The sequence below is a fragment of the Protopterus annectens genome, chromosome 1.part0, assembly GCF_019279795.1.
Source record: "Protopterus annectens isolate FY-2018-M chromosome 1.part0, PAN1.0, whole genome shotgun sequence".
Taxonomy (NCBI): domain Eukaryota; kingdom Metazoa; phylum Chordata; order Ceratodontiformes; family Protopteridae; genus Protopterus; species Protopterus annectens.
The window spans coordinates 1,870,129,076-1,870,149,962 of record NC_056725.1 but is presented as its reverse complement, the minus strand read 5'-3'; the positions used below and the strand labels follow the sequence as shown (position 1 = coordinate 1,870,149,962).

Sequence of the window (20,887 nt, the reverse complement as noted above, 5' to 3'; positions counted from 1 at the left end):
GTTATGTGTTCTCAACATAAGTACCAAAATCCACCTCTCAAACTTCGCTTTTGAGGTGAATTTCTTGGCATCCATGTCTCAAACACATAAGAAAGTTACAATCAGCAACCCAATCATAATCTTGTACTGTTTCTTTTCCTCAGCTTGGCATCAAATTATTTACTCATACATACAAATCCAGCAAAAGGAACACGCACACCCAGAACCATTTAAACCAGCACATACAGTAAACTTTTTTCTTTGCCTCAAAGACAACACAAAGCAATGTTTTTAAGGTGCAAGTCTGCAGAAATTAAAATCACCACATATCAGAAGTTTTCATCAAGTGCTGCACCTTTAATGATCTATTATGTCCAATACATAACCAAAACACACCTTTATTCTACAGTAATAATAATATAAAACAGTAACATTTCAACATATTCACAAAAGAACATTTACACCAAATACAAGAAAAAAAATAAAAGTGTAGGAGCATGAAATGTTTTACTGACTGTCAAAGCCTTTGAAAACTGGTAAAGCATTTAGGGTTGTCAGACAGAGAACAGGCAGAAATGGAGTGCACCTCTGTAAAACTAATGGCTTTAAAAGCTGCTAGATGCTTTATTGTTTCACACAAGTGTGGCATAGCAAAGTATCTAACAGCTTTTAAAAACTGTTTTGCCTTCTATCACAGTTCTTTGACAGCCAGCATTCTCTGCTGTTAGTCTGTAGCTTGATACCTGATCTTAACACTTCTTGTGTGTTCTTAACAAGCTTTTTTTAAACCCCCTAAGTGCTGTTAAGATTGGGTCTCATGCTAGGAATGTCCTTACACAAGTTTATTTTTCCCCAGCTTCAGTGTGTAACCACATTACTCCACATTTTGCCTCCCTTTAGCCTAAAGTAGCAGTCTCTTTCCCTGGTGAGCAAAAATTATATCTCAGGCAGCCAGCAGCCACTGAAGGGTGGGAACAGTAATTGTTACAGAAACTGGGGCTAGCTCAGTGCCCTACACGAACAGTATCCAGAGGTCATGATTACAACACAGATAAGAACTAAATGAAATACTACTATATTTTTTTACCTGCTTGCCTTCAGAGTTCACTACTAAGTCCACAGCTTGTATTGGCAAGGCTTATTTTGTTTGTTAGCAGCTTGAGAGGTTATCAGATAATTAGTCTTTCATTCTCCCTCTGCTATTAATGGAGCCAGTTATTTAATGAAATAACTATGTCTAACTATTCAGGCTGGCAGCCAGCATCTGTCTTCACTAATGTGACTGCCAAAGTGAAATGTTTTCAGTTTTCATACATCATATTGCACCTTTGAAAATATACTTTTCTTCTTAATTGCAATACTGATACAGCCTCTATAAACTACTATGCCCTCTTCAGTGATTCTTACTTGTTAACAATGCTGAACCATCAGGGGGCAATGACAGAGATCGTGTTCGACCCAGTCCTGTAGCGCCAGCTGCTGTACTTTTTTCAGCCCTATTTGCTGAAAGGCTGCGGTTACTTGAGTAGTTCCTAAAATAAACCAAGAATTTGTTAATTTAAATGAACTGAGAAATACTGCTTATTCTACCAATTTTTCCCCATAAAGACATATCAAAACCCATATGCCAAAACATGCTGATACCAAAGTTCTATAACTACATACTGATTTTAATGATGTATTTACTCTGGCAAATGGAACAAAGTTTACATTACAAAACTTTACCACAATAAAGGAGGGTTTAATAAACACTCAAGACTTTTTTTACACTGTTATGCTCCGGCTTATACTTGGATGAATTTCTTCTCCAAGAGCTTTTTAAATACTTCGGTAGGTATATAATCATAGCAAGTAACTTACCTTCAGTCATCATCAGAAACAATGACAGTTTATTTTCAAAGTTATCAAAAGACAGTATTTTAGTAATCACGGTGGTGTAGCAGTTAGCATTGTCGCCTCACAGCAAGAGGTTCTCCTGTTTGATTTTTGGCTGGAGCACCTTCTGTGTGGAGTCTGCATGTCCTCCCAGCGGTCGAGTAACGTCTAAGGACATGCAGGTAGGTGTGCGCGTGAATGGGTGTGCCTTCTTTGAAAGTTGGGTGTCGGGCTGGCAACTTGGCACCATAAAAATCCACTGCCAATCATTAGCGGACCAGAGTTCCGCTGTGGCAACCACTAACTGGGAAAAGCTGAAAGACTTTTATCAAAAGACAGTATTTTATAATTTATAATAATATATATGGTCTCATTCACCATACAGTGTTTATAAAAACTATTGTTGTTCCAAAACAAATGAATAATGAATGCTTAATTCAAACAAAATATGCACACAGGCAGCTTTGATGTACAAAGAGAAAGGTTGTATGAAACTGTAGATCAAATGTAAATCAAAATCTATGAACTGAAAAAATAACAATCTTTTATTTCCAAGTATCCAATACACAATTAAATAATTCAGAGTGACACAACACTCTTCAAGATGCTCATTCTCCTCTTACCTACAGTAAATGGTCTTCTACTAAAAATGACACTCAGAAAGAAATCCTGCTGATAAAAATGCCGTGCCATTTTTACGCTTTGATATTTTTTCAAAGGCCAGCAAAATTCAAATCTCTAGCATTCTTTTAAAAACTCACTTTGAACACTAAACTTCAGTTTTTCCTTCAACACTACAGCCAGTATCAGCAGCATTTCAAAGTAAAGTACAGTTGTGCAAGTCCCACTTACCTGTTAACAGACGCTCAGATTTCACACTGCCTTGGTGCCATATGGGTTCTATGCCAGCAGAGAACAGTGCAATGCCTTTCCAGTATTTCAACTGCATCCAGTACCATCCAAGCTAATGTAACAATATTTTCCTGATTAATTGTGCATGTACTTGCTTTATACAGTGATCACTACGGTTTTTGAGTATTTTAAAGCATTTATTTAATTTTGTGACAAAAAAAAGAAGTTATGTACTCACCATAACGTTCCATGTTTGTTGTCCTTGATCTCGCCTTCCTTCTTGCTGTCTGGGTTCGGAACCCATCCTTGGCTCTGACTCGGCCATATACTATAGCTTAAGAGCTTTTTCTGGCTCGAGGATAGCATCCCAGCATGCCTAGCAGTAGTTACCCAGATCTCGTTTGTGATAACCCACATACAAATAGACAAGAGATATACTCTACTCTACATATCCGATGACACCTACATATAAAGGTGTGACCCCTCCACAATAGTAATAGTAGTAGACTGAGATTAACCATAAGGTATGGTATAAAGGAAACCCAGCTAGTATAACCAATAAAACAAGGGATTCCTCTCGATCCTCCAGGAAGGGAGAAGGAGGGTGGGACGCAAGAAGGAAGACGAGATCAAGGACAACAAACAAGCAATGTTATGGTGAGTACATAACTTCTTTATGTTATGTTATCCATATCTCGCCTTTGTTCTTGCTGTTTGGGACAGCATTCCCAGCACCTAATTCTTGGGTGGCTCACTGAAAAAAACTCTTCAGGACCATGGAACCAAATGATGCTCTGTTCCAGGAGGCCACATCTACTTTGTAATGAGTGATAAAGGTATGAGGATTAACCCAAGTAGCTGCTGCACAGATCGAATCCAAAGGTAATCTGGCTTGAAAGGCAATAGAGGTAGACAAGGCCCTTGTTGAGTGCCCTTTCATTTTCCCTGGAAGTTTTTGTTTACGCAACTAGTAGACATGTTTTATAGTGTCTGAAAGCCACTTTGATAAAGTCACCTTTGAGACTGCACAGCCTCTTTTATTGTCCGCAAAGGATATGAACAATTGGTCAGATATTCTAAAGTCCTTGGTCCTGCTTAAATTGAAATGTAAAGTACAGTTGTGTATCTACCATAAATGTAGATGGTCAAGTGTATTCACTGTTGCAGTCATTACAATTGGGTTATCCTGCTGGCAGGCTACCCGCAGTCGGCCCGAGTTCCAAAGTCTGGGTCCGGCATCGGTTGCTGTCGCCTTCTCCCTGATGTTAGTCAGCCAGGGGTATAAAAGATACAGCCGATGCCATTTTCTCCAGTTTTTCTTGCCCCAGATGTCAGGTGCCCCTAAAAAAATAGGCTAAATTATGCCAACAACGATGCATACACAAAAACATCTTTTCCTTCATCTACAAGCAAATACACCACATAGGTTGTTTAGAATAGAGAAGTACAGATAAGTCCCAGCAAAAAAAAGGGGGATAGTGGGTGGGTAACCTGGACTGCAACAGTGAATACACTCGAACATCTACATTTATGGTAGGTACACAGCTGTACTATGTTCATCGTGTTTCACTGTTGCAGTCATTACAATTGGGCTGAATCCCAAAGCTAAGGTTGGGAGGCTGGCTAAATAGGATTAGGAGAGGCTATCAGGCCCTGCAGAACTGCAGTGGCAAAGCCTGCCCTGGATTTAGAGTAGAGAGGTAAGTGATAGTGCTTTGTAAAAGTATGCACTGAACTCCAAGTTGCAGCCTCTAAGATGTCTTTGGTTGGTACTCCTCTGAGGAAGGCTGCTGAAGTGGCTGCTGCTCTGATTGAATGTGGCCTAATGCCCTTAGGCACTGATTTGCCATGCTGTGAATAGCAGAAACGAATGCAGTGGCCTATCCACTTTGAAATAGTCTGTTTTGAGATAGGATAGGCTTTCCTTGTGATCCTGCAGCATATGTTGTTCACTCTTTCTGAAAGCTTTGGTTCTGCCCAAATAGAAGCATAGCTGCCTGTGAATGTCCAAAGAATGCAGAAGTCTCTCACCCTTATTCTGTGGGTTTGGGTAAAAGGTAGGCAAATTAATTGTTTGGTTAAGGGCCACACTGGACACTACCTTAGGCATAAATGTAGGGTTTGTCCTTAGAGAAACCCTGTCAGGATGGAAAATGATAAAAGGTTCCACAGCCATGAGTGCCTGTAACTCTGAGACTCGTCTAGCGGAGGTTATTGCTAGGAGCAGAGCTGTTTTCCAGGATAAGAATTTTATATCAGCTGCAGAGGCTGGCTCAAACAGAGGCAGTGTGAGTTTTTCCAAGACATAGTTGAGGTCCCAAGCAGGTATTGGTGCTCTCCTTGGAGGTCTTATGTTTTTGGCTCCTCTGAGGTACTGCCTTAGCAATGGATGAGAAAAAATAGGTGGTTCTGTATTGTAATGAACTGAAATGGCAGAGGCATGAATTTTAATTGATGAAAAGGAAAGGCCTTTATCCAGCATCTCAGTTAAGTATTGCAAAATCTGAGGAATATTTGGAACAGTCGTGTCAATACCTAGTGTCTGGTTCCAAGCACAGAATCTCTTCCATTTTTCTGCATAAGATTTTCTGGTGCTAGGCCTCCTGGCCTCCAAAATAACATCCATCACTGCTTTAGAGAGAGGTGTGTCTTGAATGGCTACATTATCCGCCATGCTGCGAGGTTTAAGGTCCTGAGTTGGCTGTGCAGTATCTGACTGTCTTGTTGGGTCAATAAGTGAGGAATTTGAGGTAATGTCCAAGCTGGGCATTGAGACAAGCTCTTTAGGATTGGGTACCAGTGCTGGCGTGGCCAGTCTGGGGCAATCAGTATCATTTTTGGCTTCTCTTGTCTGACCTTGAGGAGTACCTTGGGGAGGAGAGGCAGAGGAGGAAAGGCATATACTGTTAGGTTTTTCCAGCTGAAAGATACAGCATCCACTTTCCATGCTTGCTTGTGATAAGTCCTTGTGCAGAATCTCTGTAACTGGCAGTTGTGAGGGGAGGCAAATAGGCCTATGTCCGGGCATCCCCAGTTCCTTGTTATCATGCTGAAGACTTGTGGATCCAATTTCCACTCGTGTGGATCCATTAGGTTTCTGCTTAGCTCGTCTGCCAGAGTATTTATCCTTCCTGGCAGGAATTGTGCTTGCAGATGTACTTGGTAAGTCAGTGCTGTGTCCCACAAGTTCATGGCTAGTCTGCAGAGGGGGTAGGAATGCGTTCCCCTCTGCTTGTTTATGTACCACATGACTGTAGTATTGTCCGTCTTTATCAGTTGTTGTCCTGGATGAAGTTGATCCTTGAAGGCTGTCAGGGCATTCTGGATAGCTAGCATCTCTTTTTGATTGATATGTAGATGCATTTGACTTGCGGACTATGTGCCCTGAATACATCTTCCTACCATATGGGCCCCCCAAGCATAATCTGATGCATCTGTTGTCAATGTCTTCCTGGCTGTGGGTAAGGTGAATGGCTGTCCCGTGTTGAGGTGACAGGCTTTTGCCCACCATCGAAACTCCTGTTGCAGGCAGGGAATGAGGGTAATTATTGTTTCCAGGCTGTGCAATGTTGAGTCCAAACACTTTTCAGATACCATTGAAGTTTCTTCATATGTAGTCTTGCATATGGAATTAGCAGTATGCAGGATGCCATGAAGCCCAAAGCCTGCAGAATTTTTCTTGCAGATAACTGGGTCTTTGTTGCCAACATTTTGAAATAAGTAGTCAGTTGTCTGTGTTTGTCTGGCATGAGATAAGCCATCTGGGCAGTTGTATTTAAGCTTGCACCCAGGAATATTATCTCTTGAGAGGGTACGAGCTTTGATTTATTTTCGTTTACTGTGTACCCTAGACCTGTTAGTAATCTTTTTACAAACGCCAGATGCTGTAGTAGGATGTCCTTGTTCTCTGCTTGAATAAGGCAGTTGTCCAAATAAGGATATATTTGTATTCCTCTGTCTGCAAAATGCAATTACTGGTGCCAGGTATTTTGTGAAGACCCTGGGCGCAGCAGATAAGCCAAAGGGCAGTGCAGAGAATTGGTAGTGCATTGAGCCAGCTATAAATCTGAGGTATCTCTGCATGATTGTCTGATTGGGACATGCAGGTATGCCTCTTTTAGGTCTAAAGTCACAAGCCAAGCCTTCTTGCCCAGCATGGGCAGAAGCTGCTGCAGAGTTAACATTTTGAATTTTGGAATATCCAGGAATGTGTTTAGGATAGACAGGTCCAGTATTGGTCTCCAGGCTTTGTCCTTTCTGGTACCAAGAATAGCCTTGAGTAAAATCCTTATTCCTGCTCTTGCTGTGGTACTTGCTGAATGGCTCTCATGTCCATGAGGGATGAAACTTGTTTTTGTGCCTCTGCCCATTGATTGAGTGGCAGGTCTGGCATACCGTTTGGCCTTGGCAAGGTGTGAAAGTGGAACCTATAGCCTTAAGAAACGATATTTAAGACCCATTTGTCCTGGGTGATCATGTGCCAATATAGTGAAAAAAGTGCTAGTTTTCCCCCCAAAGGAGCTGCCAGGAGATAAGTGCTTGGTGCTGGCAGGGGAAAGTCATTGAGACTGTTTCCTGTATGGCTGTGATTTTTCCTCTCCACTTTTGGAGGTAGAAGCACCCCATTGTTTAGGCCTGTATAAGCCTTGGGGCTGTGATCTGCCTCTGAGGCGTCTGTATCTGCCTTTGTGTGGCCTGTCTGACACTGGAAAGGACCAATTCTTTGCAGGCCAGTTCCTGATAAATCTGGGAGGCTGCACCTGTAAGAAATCCTTCACTGTTTGCATAGATTTAGCTTTGTCCTCCACTTTCTTCAACACCTCTTCTGCTTTAACACCAAACAAGGTATCATGTTGTAATAGACAATCTAAAAGCTTTACTTTAACATGATCGGGCATATTCTGTTCTTTTAACCAAGCAGGCCTCCTAATGACAGAACCTGTAACTGCGGCCCTGCAGGAGGCCTCTAGAGAATCAAAACCACATTGCAAAGTATACTTTCCCACTTGTTCAGCTGCATTTAATAAATCCTGCATTTCTTTGTTTTCTGCACATTCTGAATTTGTCAACATTTTCTGTTTAAGCTGTGACATAAGATATTGCTGATATTTAAGCATATGAAACTGACAATGTAAAGCTCTTACAGTCAAGGCAGCAGAAATATAAATCTTTTTCCCCCATCTGTCCAGGGCCCTTGAATCCCTATCAGAGGGGATAGGGGTTTTTGCAGTGGAAGCCTTGACCCCCTTGGGACCCTAAGAAATAGTTTCTGGGTCAGCAGCAGGGTTTTTGTAAAGAAATGTATGAGAATCAGGAACCCTGTAGTATCTGTCTGGCTTAACAGGAGCTGGTGGTAAAGAGTCAGGAGACAGACCGGACTCTGAAAATACATCATCTACAATGTCTAAAACAGGAGAAATAGCAAGGGGCCTGTGCTGGGGTAATAAAAGGAAGTCTCTGTGCCTTTTCTTGGATTCTGAATAATCTTTACTCTCCCAATGGAAATGCTCCCTCATAGTATGCAAGGCCTCCACAAAAGAATAATCCTCAGGAGGTGAGGCTGAAGGGATAGATTCTTCAGCATCAGAATCCTCATACGGAGGAAGGGAATAAGAAGTTATGCAGTCACCATAACATTCCATCTGAGTAGGTAAACTTCATTTGTCAGCAACCTATGGGTCTTCGGATCCATATCGGATTCGAGTCGGCAGTTTCCAACAGCATAGATACGAGCTCCAAGCTCCTCCCCCTACCCATAATCCCCTGCCAACCCTACCTGACCTCAGATCGAGTTTGCCCACAGCTAGATAAGCATACAAAAATCACCCGCAAAACTAGCTACATACCCTTGCCATAAGGAAGGTAACATCTCGAACAACCGAAGGTCTGGGGGATGGAGGGGGGGGGTCAGTTGCTGACAAATGAAGTTTACCTACTCAGATGGAACGTTACGGTGAGTACATAACTTCTTAATCTGAAGTAGTTAACTTCATTTGTGCAACAATCTATGGGACAGAGTCCCCAGCTACCTAAATCTTGGGCGGTCCTCAAGGAAGGATGTTCCGGAGCACTGCAGAGCCAAAGGATGCTCTCCCTCTGGAGACAATATCCAACTTGTAGTGATTAATGAAGGTATGAGACGAAGCCCATGTTTCTGCTGAGCAGATATCATCCAACGAGAGTCTAGAATGAAAGGACGCCGAGGTATAGACAGACCAGGTAGAGTGGGCATGAACTCCTAGAGGTGCGGGCCGACCAGTACTTTCATATGCCAACAGAATACACTGAGAAATCCATCTGGACAGTGTGACCTTGGAAACAGCCTTTCTTAAGTTACATTTGGCAAAGGAAATGAACAGCTGATCTAATTGCCTATGACCAGATGTTCTGTGCAAATAAAAGCGCAGTTGTCTGTGCAGATCCAACAGATGTAACTTATGTTCCCCTTTGTTTTGGTAGTTGGGAAAAAAAACTGGTAGGTTAATGGACTGATTAATATTCGATTCGGATGCAATTTTTGGAAGAAAGGAGGGATTGGTTCTGAGGTAGACTCTGTCTTTGTGGAAGGACAAATAAGGTGGTTTTGCACAAAGGGCTTGAATTTCGGAAACCCTTCGAGCTGAGGTGATAGCTACAAGAAAGGCAGTTTTCCATGATAAAAATTTTAGATCTACTGAAGCTGCAGGTTCAAAGGGAGGGGCTGTAAGTGCCTGCAATACCAAAGTTAAGTCCCAAGGAAGGACTGCTTCCTTCACCGGGGGTCTGAGTAAGAAGGTGCCCTTCAGAAAGGCCTTGCATAACTTGGAGGAGATCAACGGTCCAAGGTCGCTTCCTACATGACAGTGAGAGATAGCCGCCAACTGAACCTTGACTGTAGAGGAGCTGGCGCCCTGATTGAAGAGTCCTGATAGGAAATCTAACACCGCAGGCAACGGAGCTGTGAAAGGATCTAGATCTCTGTGCTCTGCCCAAACAGAAAACCATTTCCATTTGCTATCATAGACCTTTCTGGTGGATGGCTTATGCGCTGCCACCAGAATAGCTTTGACCTGGGAAGAGATACCGGGAGTCCTAGCTAACCTTGGTACTGGATCAACCAAGCCGTGAGTTTGAGGCTGTCCAGATTCGGGGTCGGAAGATCCAATGGATGGGTTATGAGATCCGGAATGGGATCCAGAATCCAGGGAGGATTCACTAGGTGAGACCAAAAATACGGGAACCAAGCCTGGCGAGGCCAGAATGGGGCAATGAGGATTATCTTGTTCTGCAACCGACTGGCTTTCTGAAGAAACTTCAACATCAGCGGAAGAGGACGATAAGCATAAAGGAGACCGGGGGGCCAAGCATGCACCAGAGCATCTCGTGGGGATTCCCTGGGTGGGGGAATTAGAGCGAAGTAGTCGTTGCATTTCGCATTTGAAGGAGAGGCGAAAAGATCGCAACAAGGTTGACCCCAAGTGGAGAATATCTGCTTTGCTACTTTTGGGTTCAGAGACCACTCGTACGGCGAGAGGATGGTGCGACTCAACTTGTCTGCTAAAATGCTGGACCGTCCTGGAATATGCATCGCTATGAGAAAGCGGTTGGTGGAAATCGCCCATTCCCACACTCTCATGGCCTCTCGACAAAGGGGATAAGATCTGGTTCCTTCCTGTTTGTTGATGTACCAGACTACTGCCGTGTTGTCTGCCTGGATTGCAATCGTTCCTATGGGAAGAAGGCTCTGTAGTGCTTGCAACGCCAAAAGCACCGCCCTCATCTCCAGGACATTTATATGCAGAGAGGTCTCCGTGCTGTTCCACGTGCCTTGGACTGTCCTGCTCGGACAATGCCCCCCCCCCCCACCCGAGTCGAGAGGCGTCCGTGTTCACCATGGTTAGGGGAGGGGATATAGAAAAGGGGTGCCTCTTCTGGAGGTCCGGGGATTGGAGCCACCATAAGAGGGCCTCCTTGCAAACCCTGCTGAGGGGAATAGGGTGGTACAGAGGGATTGCAGAAAAGACCATTGAACTTGGAGAGTCATTTGCAGGACTCTCATGTTCAGACGCGCCATTGGCAATAGGTTGATGGTGGCCGCCATCGAACCCAAAGCCCTCAGGACCAATTCCGCCAGGGGTGCCTGGGGTAGGAGGATGGCCTGCACATGGAGTCTTAAGGTCCGCACTCTGTCTGGAGTTAAGAGGGCTAGACGCCTGTTTGTGTCCAACCTTGCTCCGATGAAATCTATGGTTTGAGTTGGAGAAAGGGAAGATTTCTCTATGTTGATAGTGATCCCCAGCCAGGCCGTTAGCGGAAGAAAGGAGTTTCTGGCTGCGCAGAGTAGATGCCTTGTGGGGGCGGTCAGGAGCCAGACGTCTAGGTATGGGAAAACCTGAATGCCCTGCAGTCGCAGGTGGGCTGCTATCACCGACAGAACTTTGGTGAACACCCTGGGGGCTGTGGTGAGACCAAAAGGAAGGGCCCAGAATTAGTAATGGCTGGCTCCTAGCCGGAAGCGGAGAAACCTCCCGGATCATCTGTCCATCAGAATATGGTAGTACGCATCCTTGAGGTCTATAGAGCACATCCAGTCGTTCTCCCGCAGGAGGGGGAGAATGAATTGAAGAGTGACCATCCGGAACTTTTCCTTGGTTACTGACAGGTTCAAGAGGGATAGGTCGAGGATCGGTCTGAAGCACCAAGAAGAACCTGGAGTAAAAGCCTGGTCCGTACTGGTCTGAGGGGATATGCTGGATGGCTCTTTTTTCTAGCAGCTGCTGGATTTCCACAGCCGCGGCCTCCCTCTGCTCGGGTGGGACGTCGGGGAGCCGTCTGGGATTGCGAGGGAAATGGGAGAAAGGGATCTGGTAATCTCTGGATATAATGCGAAGCACCCAGCGGTCGGTCGTGATGGACTCCCAAGTTGCTAGGTGCCTCGAGAAGCCCCCCCCCCCCCGACTGCTTCCAGAGTGGAGCAGTCGGGTAAACCTTCAGGGCTGTTGCGTGGGCCAGTCAGAGAATGGTTCTCTGGACCCAAAGTTCCTCGGGCCCCCTCTGCCTCTAGGGCGGTGTCCACCCTGTCTTCCTCTGCCGCGGAAGGACTGGGGGTCCGGAGCAAAACAGGACTGTTGCGACTTCCGGAATCACATCTTCTTCTGTCCCTTTTGGTTCTTGGAAAAGGACCTCTGGGGAGGAGAGAAGCGGACTCCGATAGCAGACAACGTCTTCCCGTCCTTCTTGCTCTGGACCAAGGTATCACGTACGGTTTTGCCAAAAAGGGCAGAACCATCGAAAGGGGCATTAGCAAAAGACGCCTTAAAGGGTTCCGCGAAATCACAGTGGCGGAGCCAGGCCTGTCGCCTCATAACGACGTCTGCTCCGCTAGCTCTAGCGGCCTCTTCCGTGGCTTGGGACAGTAGCCGCATAGTGGTGTTCGAGATAGACCTAAGAGTGGCCATTCTGGAAGAGTACAACTGTTTGTCCTCCACCGACATGGACTCCGGGGGCGACGCGGCGTACTCTTTGATAAGGTTTCGCTGCAGTCGTATGACATGTGCCACGTAGTTCAGTGACCTCACTGAGAAGGTAGCTGAACTAAAAACCCACTTCCCTAATCAATCCATCGACCGAGACTCCTTGTCTGGAGGATGGACCGAGGGACTCTCCTGGGCTAATTCCCTTTTAGTGGCCACCAACATGGCATCTACAGGGGTTCCTTTACTCCAGTGAGATCTGTCAAAGGGTGGACTAAGTATTTTATCAGGTCTTTTTGGGACTGGCTCCACAGTATCCGGCTCCTTCCACGCCCTGGTAGTGATCAGATCTACCAGGGGGTCGGCTGGAGGTGACACCCAAGAGGTAGACGGGCCTGCTTTAAACGCCTCCAAGAATACAGATTCGTCCGAGGTAGGCTTTGGGGCAGACCACCCCCCCTAATCCTGAGCATCTCCATGATGTCTCCAAATGAGACGTCCTCGGGAGGTGATCTTGGGGAACCTTCCCCTTCCTCCAAATCTGTGTCCTTGGTCAAGGACTCAAGGGAGTCCAAGTGCCTACACTTGCGCTTGTGAGGAATCTCCTCGGGGGGGCTGTCCGAGAAGACCTCTCCAGCAACGTCATGTTCCAACGGAAAGACCTGGGACGTCGGAGCAGGCTGTCCTTGGGACTGGCTGACAGAAGTCGGACCCATCTGAGATGGGGTGCAGGGTGGAGCCATAGCCAAGGCTGGGGGTCTGGAATCCCTCGACAGAACCCTCTCCACTACGTCGAATGCCGAAGGAGAGCCGCTCTCTCTCGGATCCGAGAGCAGACCCTCCCTCGGTCGGATCTGAAGGTCCAGTATGCTCCGACCTGGGCGGAGCCGAAGGCACACTGAGACCCTCGGATCCGAAGCTCAGCTCTCGGCTCTGAGAGTTCAGATCCAAAGAAAAGGGACCCGACAGACTCGAGGGCATTATCGGTGCCGAAGTACCCGATATTGTCTGCGTCGACACCCCCCCCCCCGGTGCCAACGCTACCCGGCTCCGAAAACTCCGAACCCGGGAAGCGGGTCGGAGAAGGAGCAATTGGGGCAAAAAAAGGTGTCAAGGGGGGGGTGCAGGAGCACTCCCATTTGCAGCTGGGCCTGGAGGAATCTTCTCATCATCCGGTCCAAGTCTGCGTCTGTCAGGCTTCGGGTGGATCTGGATGAGGCCACCGAGGCGGGACAGGAGTGCCACCTCGATGACCTTGACGGGGGCCGGGCCTCCTCCTCCTCCAGCCCTGGTGAAAAAGAAGGAGACCGGAGCCGAAGGATGGAAGGTTCGGAAGTCCTGGAGGGAGAAGAATGCTTAGCCAGCAGGGCCGATGAAGAGGCCTCAGCCCGCCGCTTGTGGTGCTTCTCCTTCCGCTTCTCTTGGACTCCCTATCCTCCTGGCCCAAAGCGGGAGGTTGAGTCCCGGCCAGTGGAAGGGAGGCAGGAGTGGCAGTAGCCGCAGCCGTGGCAAGAGCCACTGTGGGACCGGAGGCCGAAGCCGAGTCCGGGGGCAGCAGTCCCGCCAGAACCAGCTAAGTCCTCCGGTCCTTAAGTGCCCTGGGGTTGAACGCCGCACATATGGAGCAACCTGACGACATGTGTCCAATCCCAAGACACAACACGCACCGAGTGTGGCCATCCGCCGGGGATAGCTTATGGCCACACTCGGTACACTTGGAAAAAACAGCTTTTGGGGCCTCTGACATACCAAAAGAAAACACACACAGCACACTCCCTAACGCACTAACGAGGGTGGGGAAGGAAAACTATGAAGAAGATTAACAGACAGGTAAAAGGAAACTAATGAGGGACCTGTACACAACGCACGCACACTAAATTTACCAAAAAAAGGAGAGAAAAAAAGGGTAAAATTTTCTCACAAAAAGACGCTAAGCCTGGAACTCAGTGATCGAGCTGCTGGATGAAACCGCGGCAAACTATATCTGAGGTCAGGTAGGGTTGGCAGGGGATTATGGGTAGGGGAGGAGCTTGGAGCTCGGATCTATGCTGTTGGAAACTGCCGGCTCGGATCCGATATGGATCCGAAGACCCATAGGTTGATGCACAAATGAAGTTAACTACTTCAGATTATTCCTGTTCAGAAGAGGAATCAGAAAAAATGGAAACCTGATCTGAAGATTCACATTCTATGTCTTGCCTAGGCCTCTTATCAGGACGGGGATGGGAACCCCTGATCAAAGTAATTAGGTCTTCGGACATTTTAAGTATCTGTTTTTTAGGCATGGAGGCCTGTCCAGGAGAATGCTGTACTGGTTTCTTTGTCTTTAGAGCTGCTTTAGTCTTTGTCTTTGAAGCTGAAGATGGCTTTACATATAACTGTGTAGGCCTGAAAACACCATCAGAAGCCGATGCCTGCTCAGCGGCTCCAGACCCATCTGAGGGAACAGTTTCCGAGTGTCCAATACCTTGAGTTTCCAGCGGCCTAGTCGGCTCCACGTGGGAGTCGGAAGCGGCCTGTGGCTCTGAGGTAGCGGGCGTCAGGGGCTGCGAAAGCGCCTCACTGAGAACCGGTGACAGGCCTAACGGAAGCCTCATCGTTGGTTTTGGACCTCGGATGCCTGTCCTTTTCTTTTTCTTTGTGCTTTTTATAAACTCTGGTAGTCGGCTGTTCCGACGGCATTATATAATTGAATGTTCTGCCAAAGTAATGCAAAATTGTACCGACGCTTAATAGTGCGTTGGTTAAATCTAGCACAAAACCGACAACTAGCAACGTCGTGGTCAGGGCCTAGGCAAGGAATACAGTAAGAATGAAAATCCTTATCAGGTATTTGCTTCCCACAAGAAATACAATTATTAACTTTTTCTGACATCGGTCTGGAGCAAGAAAAAAGTTTCCCCAACGGGGTACTTAGCTTTAATTAAGACTTCGGATATGAAATTCGAATTTGAAAATCTCAGGAGTCGGCCGACTGGCACTTGCGAACTGCTTTTGCTTCAGGCACCGCGTGGCAAGAAAGACTGAAGAAAATGGCGTCGGCTGCATCTTTTATACCCCTGGCGCACTGACGTCAGGGAGGAGGTGGCAGCAACCGACGTCAGATCCAGACTTTGTAACTCGAGCCGACTGCGAGTAGCCTGCCAGCAGGATAACCCAATTGTAATGATTGCAGCAGTGAAACACAATGAGCATCTGTCTATGAACATCCAACTGATGAAGCTTATACTTTGCCTAGTTGCCACGATTGGGGAAGAATACAGGAAACTCTATGGATTTGTTCAAATTGCAGTCAGAACATACCTTGGGTAAGAAGGAGGAGTCAGTTCTGAGAGAAACTAGATCTTTATGGAAAATCAAGTACGGGGATGAAAAAATAAGGCCTGTAATTCTGAAACCCTTCTAGCTGAGGTAACTGCAATCAAGAAAAGGTCTTCCAAGTCAGAAATATCAGCAGACAAGAACCAGATGGTTCAAAGGGTGAAAGAATCAGAGCATCTAAAACTAAATTTAGATTCGGGGGGGGGGGGTGTTCTCTTATCGGAGGTCTTAATAGGGTAGTACCTATTAGGAATGCCTTGCATAACCTATGGGACATGATATTGGAACTCATTTCTCCCATATGGAAAATAGAAATGGCAGCTAACTGAACTCGGATAGTAGCTTTAGCTGCTCCTTGGTCAAGGGTTTCAGCAAGAAATTCAAGAACCTTTGAAATGGGAGCAGTAAAAGGATCAACCTGATTTTTGCCTGCCCAACAACAGAACCTCTTCCATTTACTGGCATAAAGTCTCCTAGTAATGGGCTTATGGGAAGAAATCAAAATGTGTTGAACTGCTGGAGAAACATCGGGAAGCCTGGCTAAGACCGGAAGTGGGGAAACTAAGCTGTGAGCTTGAGAGTTTGAATGGAAGGATGGAGAGCCCCTGACTGATGCCTCAAAATAACTGGCACTGGGTCCAGGATCCAAGGCTCCCCAAAGGAATGGGGACCATATCTGACAAGGCCAGTAAGGGGCAATGAGGATTAACTTGCAACCCAATGACTGTGCTTTCTGAAGAACCTTGGGGATCAGGGGAAAAGGTGGAAAGGTGTAAAGCAGTCCCGGGGGCCAATCGTGAACAAGTGCGTCCCTGGTTGACTGTCCCGGTGGTGGGACTACGGCAAAGTAGCTGCTGCATTTGTTGTTGAGTGGGGTGGCAAACAGATCGCTGCATGGCTGGCCCCATTTGCGAAAAATCAAGTCCGCAACTTCCTGCTTCAGGGACCACTTGTGGGGCATCAGGATAGCCCGGCTGAGCTTGTCCCCTATCATGTTAGATTTCCCCAGGATATGCGTTGTAACCAGAAAGAGTTGGGAAGACATCGCCCACTGCCAAACTCATACAGCCTCTCGACACAAGGGGTAAGACCTGGTTGTTGATGTACCACACTACCAACATATTGGCCATCTGAATTACTATAGTCCCTGTAGGTAGAGAGTCCTGAAGTGCTTGCAACACCAGGAGTACCGCTCCCATCTCCAGGACAATGATGTGCAAGTGGTTCTCGTTATCCTGCCACTTACCTTGAACAGTCTGTCCCAGATAATGCCCCCCCCAATCTGGGAAGCATCCGTCGTCACTGTGGCTACAGGTTGGGGGGGACGACGGCCTGCCTATTGTCACCATAGGGGAGTGAAGCCACCACTCCAGATCACTTTTGCAGGATTCCATGATCAGAATCTGATGTGACATGGGTAAATCCTGGAATGACCATTGTGCAAATAGAAGCCACTGTAGAATTCTCATGTGGAAGTGAACCATAGGGACCAGGGTGATTGCTGCCGCCATAGAACCCAGGACCTTGAGGACAAATCTTGCTTGAATTCACTTTTGTGTAAACAGCATGACAACTTGGTGATGGACCGTTAATACTCTTTCTTGAGGCAGCTTTGCTATCATGGCTCTTGTGTCTAAATCTGTCCCTATAAAGGTAATATATTGACAAGGCAACAAGGCAGATGTTTCATAGTTTATGGTGACCTCAACTTGAGAACAAGAGTGGATTCCCATGCCCTGATTAGTTGATGCTCGGCGGTGGCAGTAAGGAGCCAGTCATCTAGATATGGAAACACCCGGAATCCTTGACACCTCGGGTGAGCCACAATTACTGCCTTGAACACCCTGGGGGCTGTGGTGAGTCCAAAGGGCAGAGCTCTGAACTGATAGTGACTGGCTCCCAGCTGAAAGTGTAGATATCTCCTTGAGCGTCTGTCCATTTTTTATGTGGTAGTATGCATCATGGAGATCGATAGAGCACATTCAATTGTCCTGTCCCAGAAAGGGAAGAATGCACTGCAGTGTTACCATCCGGAACTTTGTTTTCTTGACTGACTTGTTCAGCCTGCTGAGATCCAAAATGGGTCTCCAGTCCCCTGTTTTCTTTGGAACTAAAAAGAACCTTGAGTAAGTTCTGGATCCAATTTGGTCTGCGGGGACTTCCTGGATGACACTTTTTCTTAGCAACCTTTGAACCTCTAGGTAGGTTTGCTTGACCCTGAAGACTGGGTGGAACATCTCGGATAGAGTATTGTCTTTTTGACAGGGGAAGTTGTGAGAAGGGGATATTGTAACCTCCGGATATTATGGATAGTACCCATGTATCTTCTATGACTGCCTGCCAGGCTTTTGGGTACAAGGATAATCTCCTACCGACTGTCTCTGGAGTCGGACAGTCAGGACTCCCTTCAGGAGTGCTGGAATGGCCTGCCAGAGAAGGTATCTCTGAGCCCTAATTCTGCGGACCCCCTCCTGCCATGAGGTTGGGGTCTTCTGTTGTTATTTCCCCCTCTGCCCCTGGGGGAAAATCTCCACGTATGTCAGGCAAAGCTACCTGGGATTTCCGGAACCACATTTTCCCGCTCTTCTGGCCTTTAGGATAGGGCCTAGATGGAGCAGAAAACCTTACTCCCACGGCAGAGATAGTTTTGCCATCCTGTCCACACCTGATAAGAGTCTCTTTTACCTGAGGCCCGAACAGGGATGAGCCGCCAAAGGGGGCACTGGTAAAGGAAGACTTGAAGGGCTCCGCAAAATGACAAAGGCGCATCCAGGAGTGTCTGCGTAAGGCTACCCCTTGTGCCTGCCGCCCTGCTTGCCCCATCGGTTACATAAGAAATGAGCCACATGGAGCAGTTAACCACTGAAGTCAAGGTCGCAAGCTGAGAAGCTGCCTTGTCTGAGGCTCCTGCAGCTGTAGGATCCTGTAAGGTATCTCCTAACTCCTTGAGGAGATCCCTTTGAAGCCTTGTAAAGTGGGACAAATAGTTCAGTGACCTGAGTGTAAAGGTCGCTGAAGAAAACTTACGCTTCCCGTAGCTGTCCATCATGCGAAACTCTTTATTCGGCAGATGGACAGATGAAGAAGTTTCCACTAGTTCCTTCTTAGGGGTTGCTGCCACCGCCATAGCATCATTGGGAACACCTTTAGATAAGAAGAGCCTGTCTTCAGGGGCTGTAATGAATTTATTGGGCCTCCACAGAACTGGTTCCATCGTGTCTGGAGAGCTCCACCCTTCCAACTCACTACATGCAATAGTGGGACAAGAGGAGGGGATAGCCAAGAGGTGGAGGTCCGGGAACCGAATGCATCCAGATACACTGACTTGTCTTCAGAAGGGGCAAGGGACTTCCAGTCACCCCTCTGTCTAAGGATTTCTAAGATGTCTGAAAAAGAGACATCTTCAGAGGGGGATGTGGGGACCCTTCTGAGTCATCCAAGTCTGTGTCTGATGTCAAGGACTCAGGGGAGTCCACATGCTTCCTCATACAAGTCCTCTTCCAATGGAACTCCTCCAACGGATGCTCACTGGAGGTTTCGGATGAGGTGGGATCACCCAATGGGGTGTCCTGGAGCATGGGTTCCCTACGCTTGAGGCAGAGGGGAGGTTCAGAGACGGACACTGGCACTGAAGGCAAAGGAGCCAATGGAGCCAAGGGTGGAGCTGTCTCAGCAGACAGCATGCTCCTCATCACATCGAAGGCATTGCGGTCCCGACCTGAAAGAATCTCCAGCCACGAAGAAGCAGGAGACTTCCTCCGAACTGAGGGGGATGGCTCCGAGGCCGATGTGGGAGCTGAGCTGACCTGTGCCAAAGCTCCGAGAGGGAGCGTAGGGTCGGACAGGGGTCTGATGCCACACTCCCCTCGGAGCCGACAAGGGAGCATTGGCTCCCAGATCCCTCGAAAGAAGTTGGTATTGAGGAGATCGGAGCGGTAGTCGAAACTGAAAGACCAGAGGATGTTACTGGAACTGACGGTTCCACCACTATGACTTCCATACACTCTGGCTCCAGAGTCAGAGGAGGAATCGAGACAGGTGTTGTTTGGGCTGTTGGCACCATTTCCGTCTGGGATGGGCCCGAAATTATTTTGGCTAATGCTGGTGTCCTAAGAAGCCTTTTTACCACCCTCTCCACATCATCATCCGAGAGGCTCCTGGATGACCGAGAGGAATGGGTTGAAGACCGGTGACTGCCCGCCACAGTGTGTAATAATGGAGACTGTGGACCAGACCGCACCAGTTCCAAGGCAGGAGACCTGGAACACTTATGGGACCTTACTGGCTCCGAAAACATAGATGGAGCTGTAGGTGAAGATGTCTTGTCGGAACAGAAAGTCGGGTCCGACTTAGTTTGTGGCTTTCCCTTGTCCTTACATGGGTCCAAACTCAGAGCTGAAGAGGATGAAGGCTTGACTTTGTCTGATTTTTTTGCTGACTGAGTCCCCTCCATAGCAGCATCAAAGGGGCTCTTCAGTAAACTTCTGTAGATTAACTTGTTTCTTCTCTCCTGCAGGACTCGTGAACTAAAAGCATGGCAGATAGAGCACGAATCCTGCAGGTGAACAGGTCCTAAACAATATACACAACTCGTGTGCCCATCCGTAAGGGACATCTTTTGGCAGCACAAGTCGCATTTTTTGAAACTCAAAGGTTTTGAATCCTTGGCAGTATCCTTGGACATAACACAGAATAGCACTATGTCTAAGGCTATAGACTACTAATAAGAAAGCTATGCAATAACAGACAAAGAATATCTTTTTTTTTTTTAAACAGACAAGAAAAACAGTGAAGGGGGGACAGCCTCTAAGTTAAATGGCAAACTCCCCACCTAAGGAAAGCCTCCAACTTAAATGGCAACTCCTTAAAAGTTAAAGGAAAGGCAAGAAAAGGAAGAATAACCCTCTAACTTAAATGGGTTTGGAAGAGGGGAAAGGCCAGAGAGAAAAACGGTTAATCCACACAAAAGCAAGTCACTTCAGATGGGATAGGGATAGGTAGAAATACGAAGGACTACAGTTAACAAAATAGATAAGCTAAACTAGAAAATTTTGTTCAAATATATAATAAGAGAAATAAACTTAGCCTGAGCCAGCATCCGCAGTCTCGACGGTGCAAGCAGTAAACAAGATCTGGGTAACTACCGCTAGGCATGCTGGGATAGGGGCTAACCTCGAACCAGTAAAAGCTCTCAAGCCATAGTATACGACCGAGTCCAGCAAACAGCAAGAATGAAGGTGAGATATGGACAAATCAGTAATTTCTCTGTTGGCTTTTCTAGTATGTGTGCCTTGAAATCTCTTTGCAGAAAGGTGAATTATCCAGGGACTTATTTGTTTTGGTGGTAGTTTGTTATTTAATCTGCACTTGAGAGCTGCTTTTGTTGTGCTTTTACATTAAAAAAATTC

At 46.8% G+C, this 20,887-nt stretch overlaps 1 protein-coding gene across 1 annotated transcript in view; it reads right to left on the bottom strand.

The window, feature by feature from the left end:
- The window catches only part of LOC122800481 (ciliogenesis and planar polarity effector 1-like), a 351,077-nt gene that overhangs the window by 283,989 nt on the left and 46,201 nt on the right, over positions 1-20,887 (bottom strand). Inside the window, exon 2 of the mRNA XM_044069925.1 lies at positions 1,387-1,511. Within this exon, the coding sequence (XP_043925860.1) occupies positions 1,387-1,511 (125 nt within the window). The remainder of the gene's footprint in view (positions 1-1,386; positions 1,512-20,887) is intronic.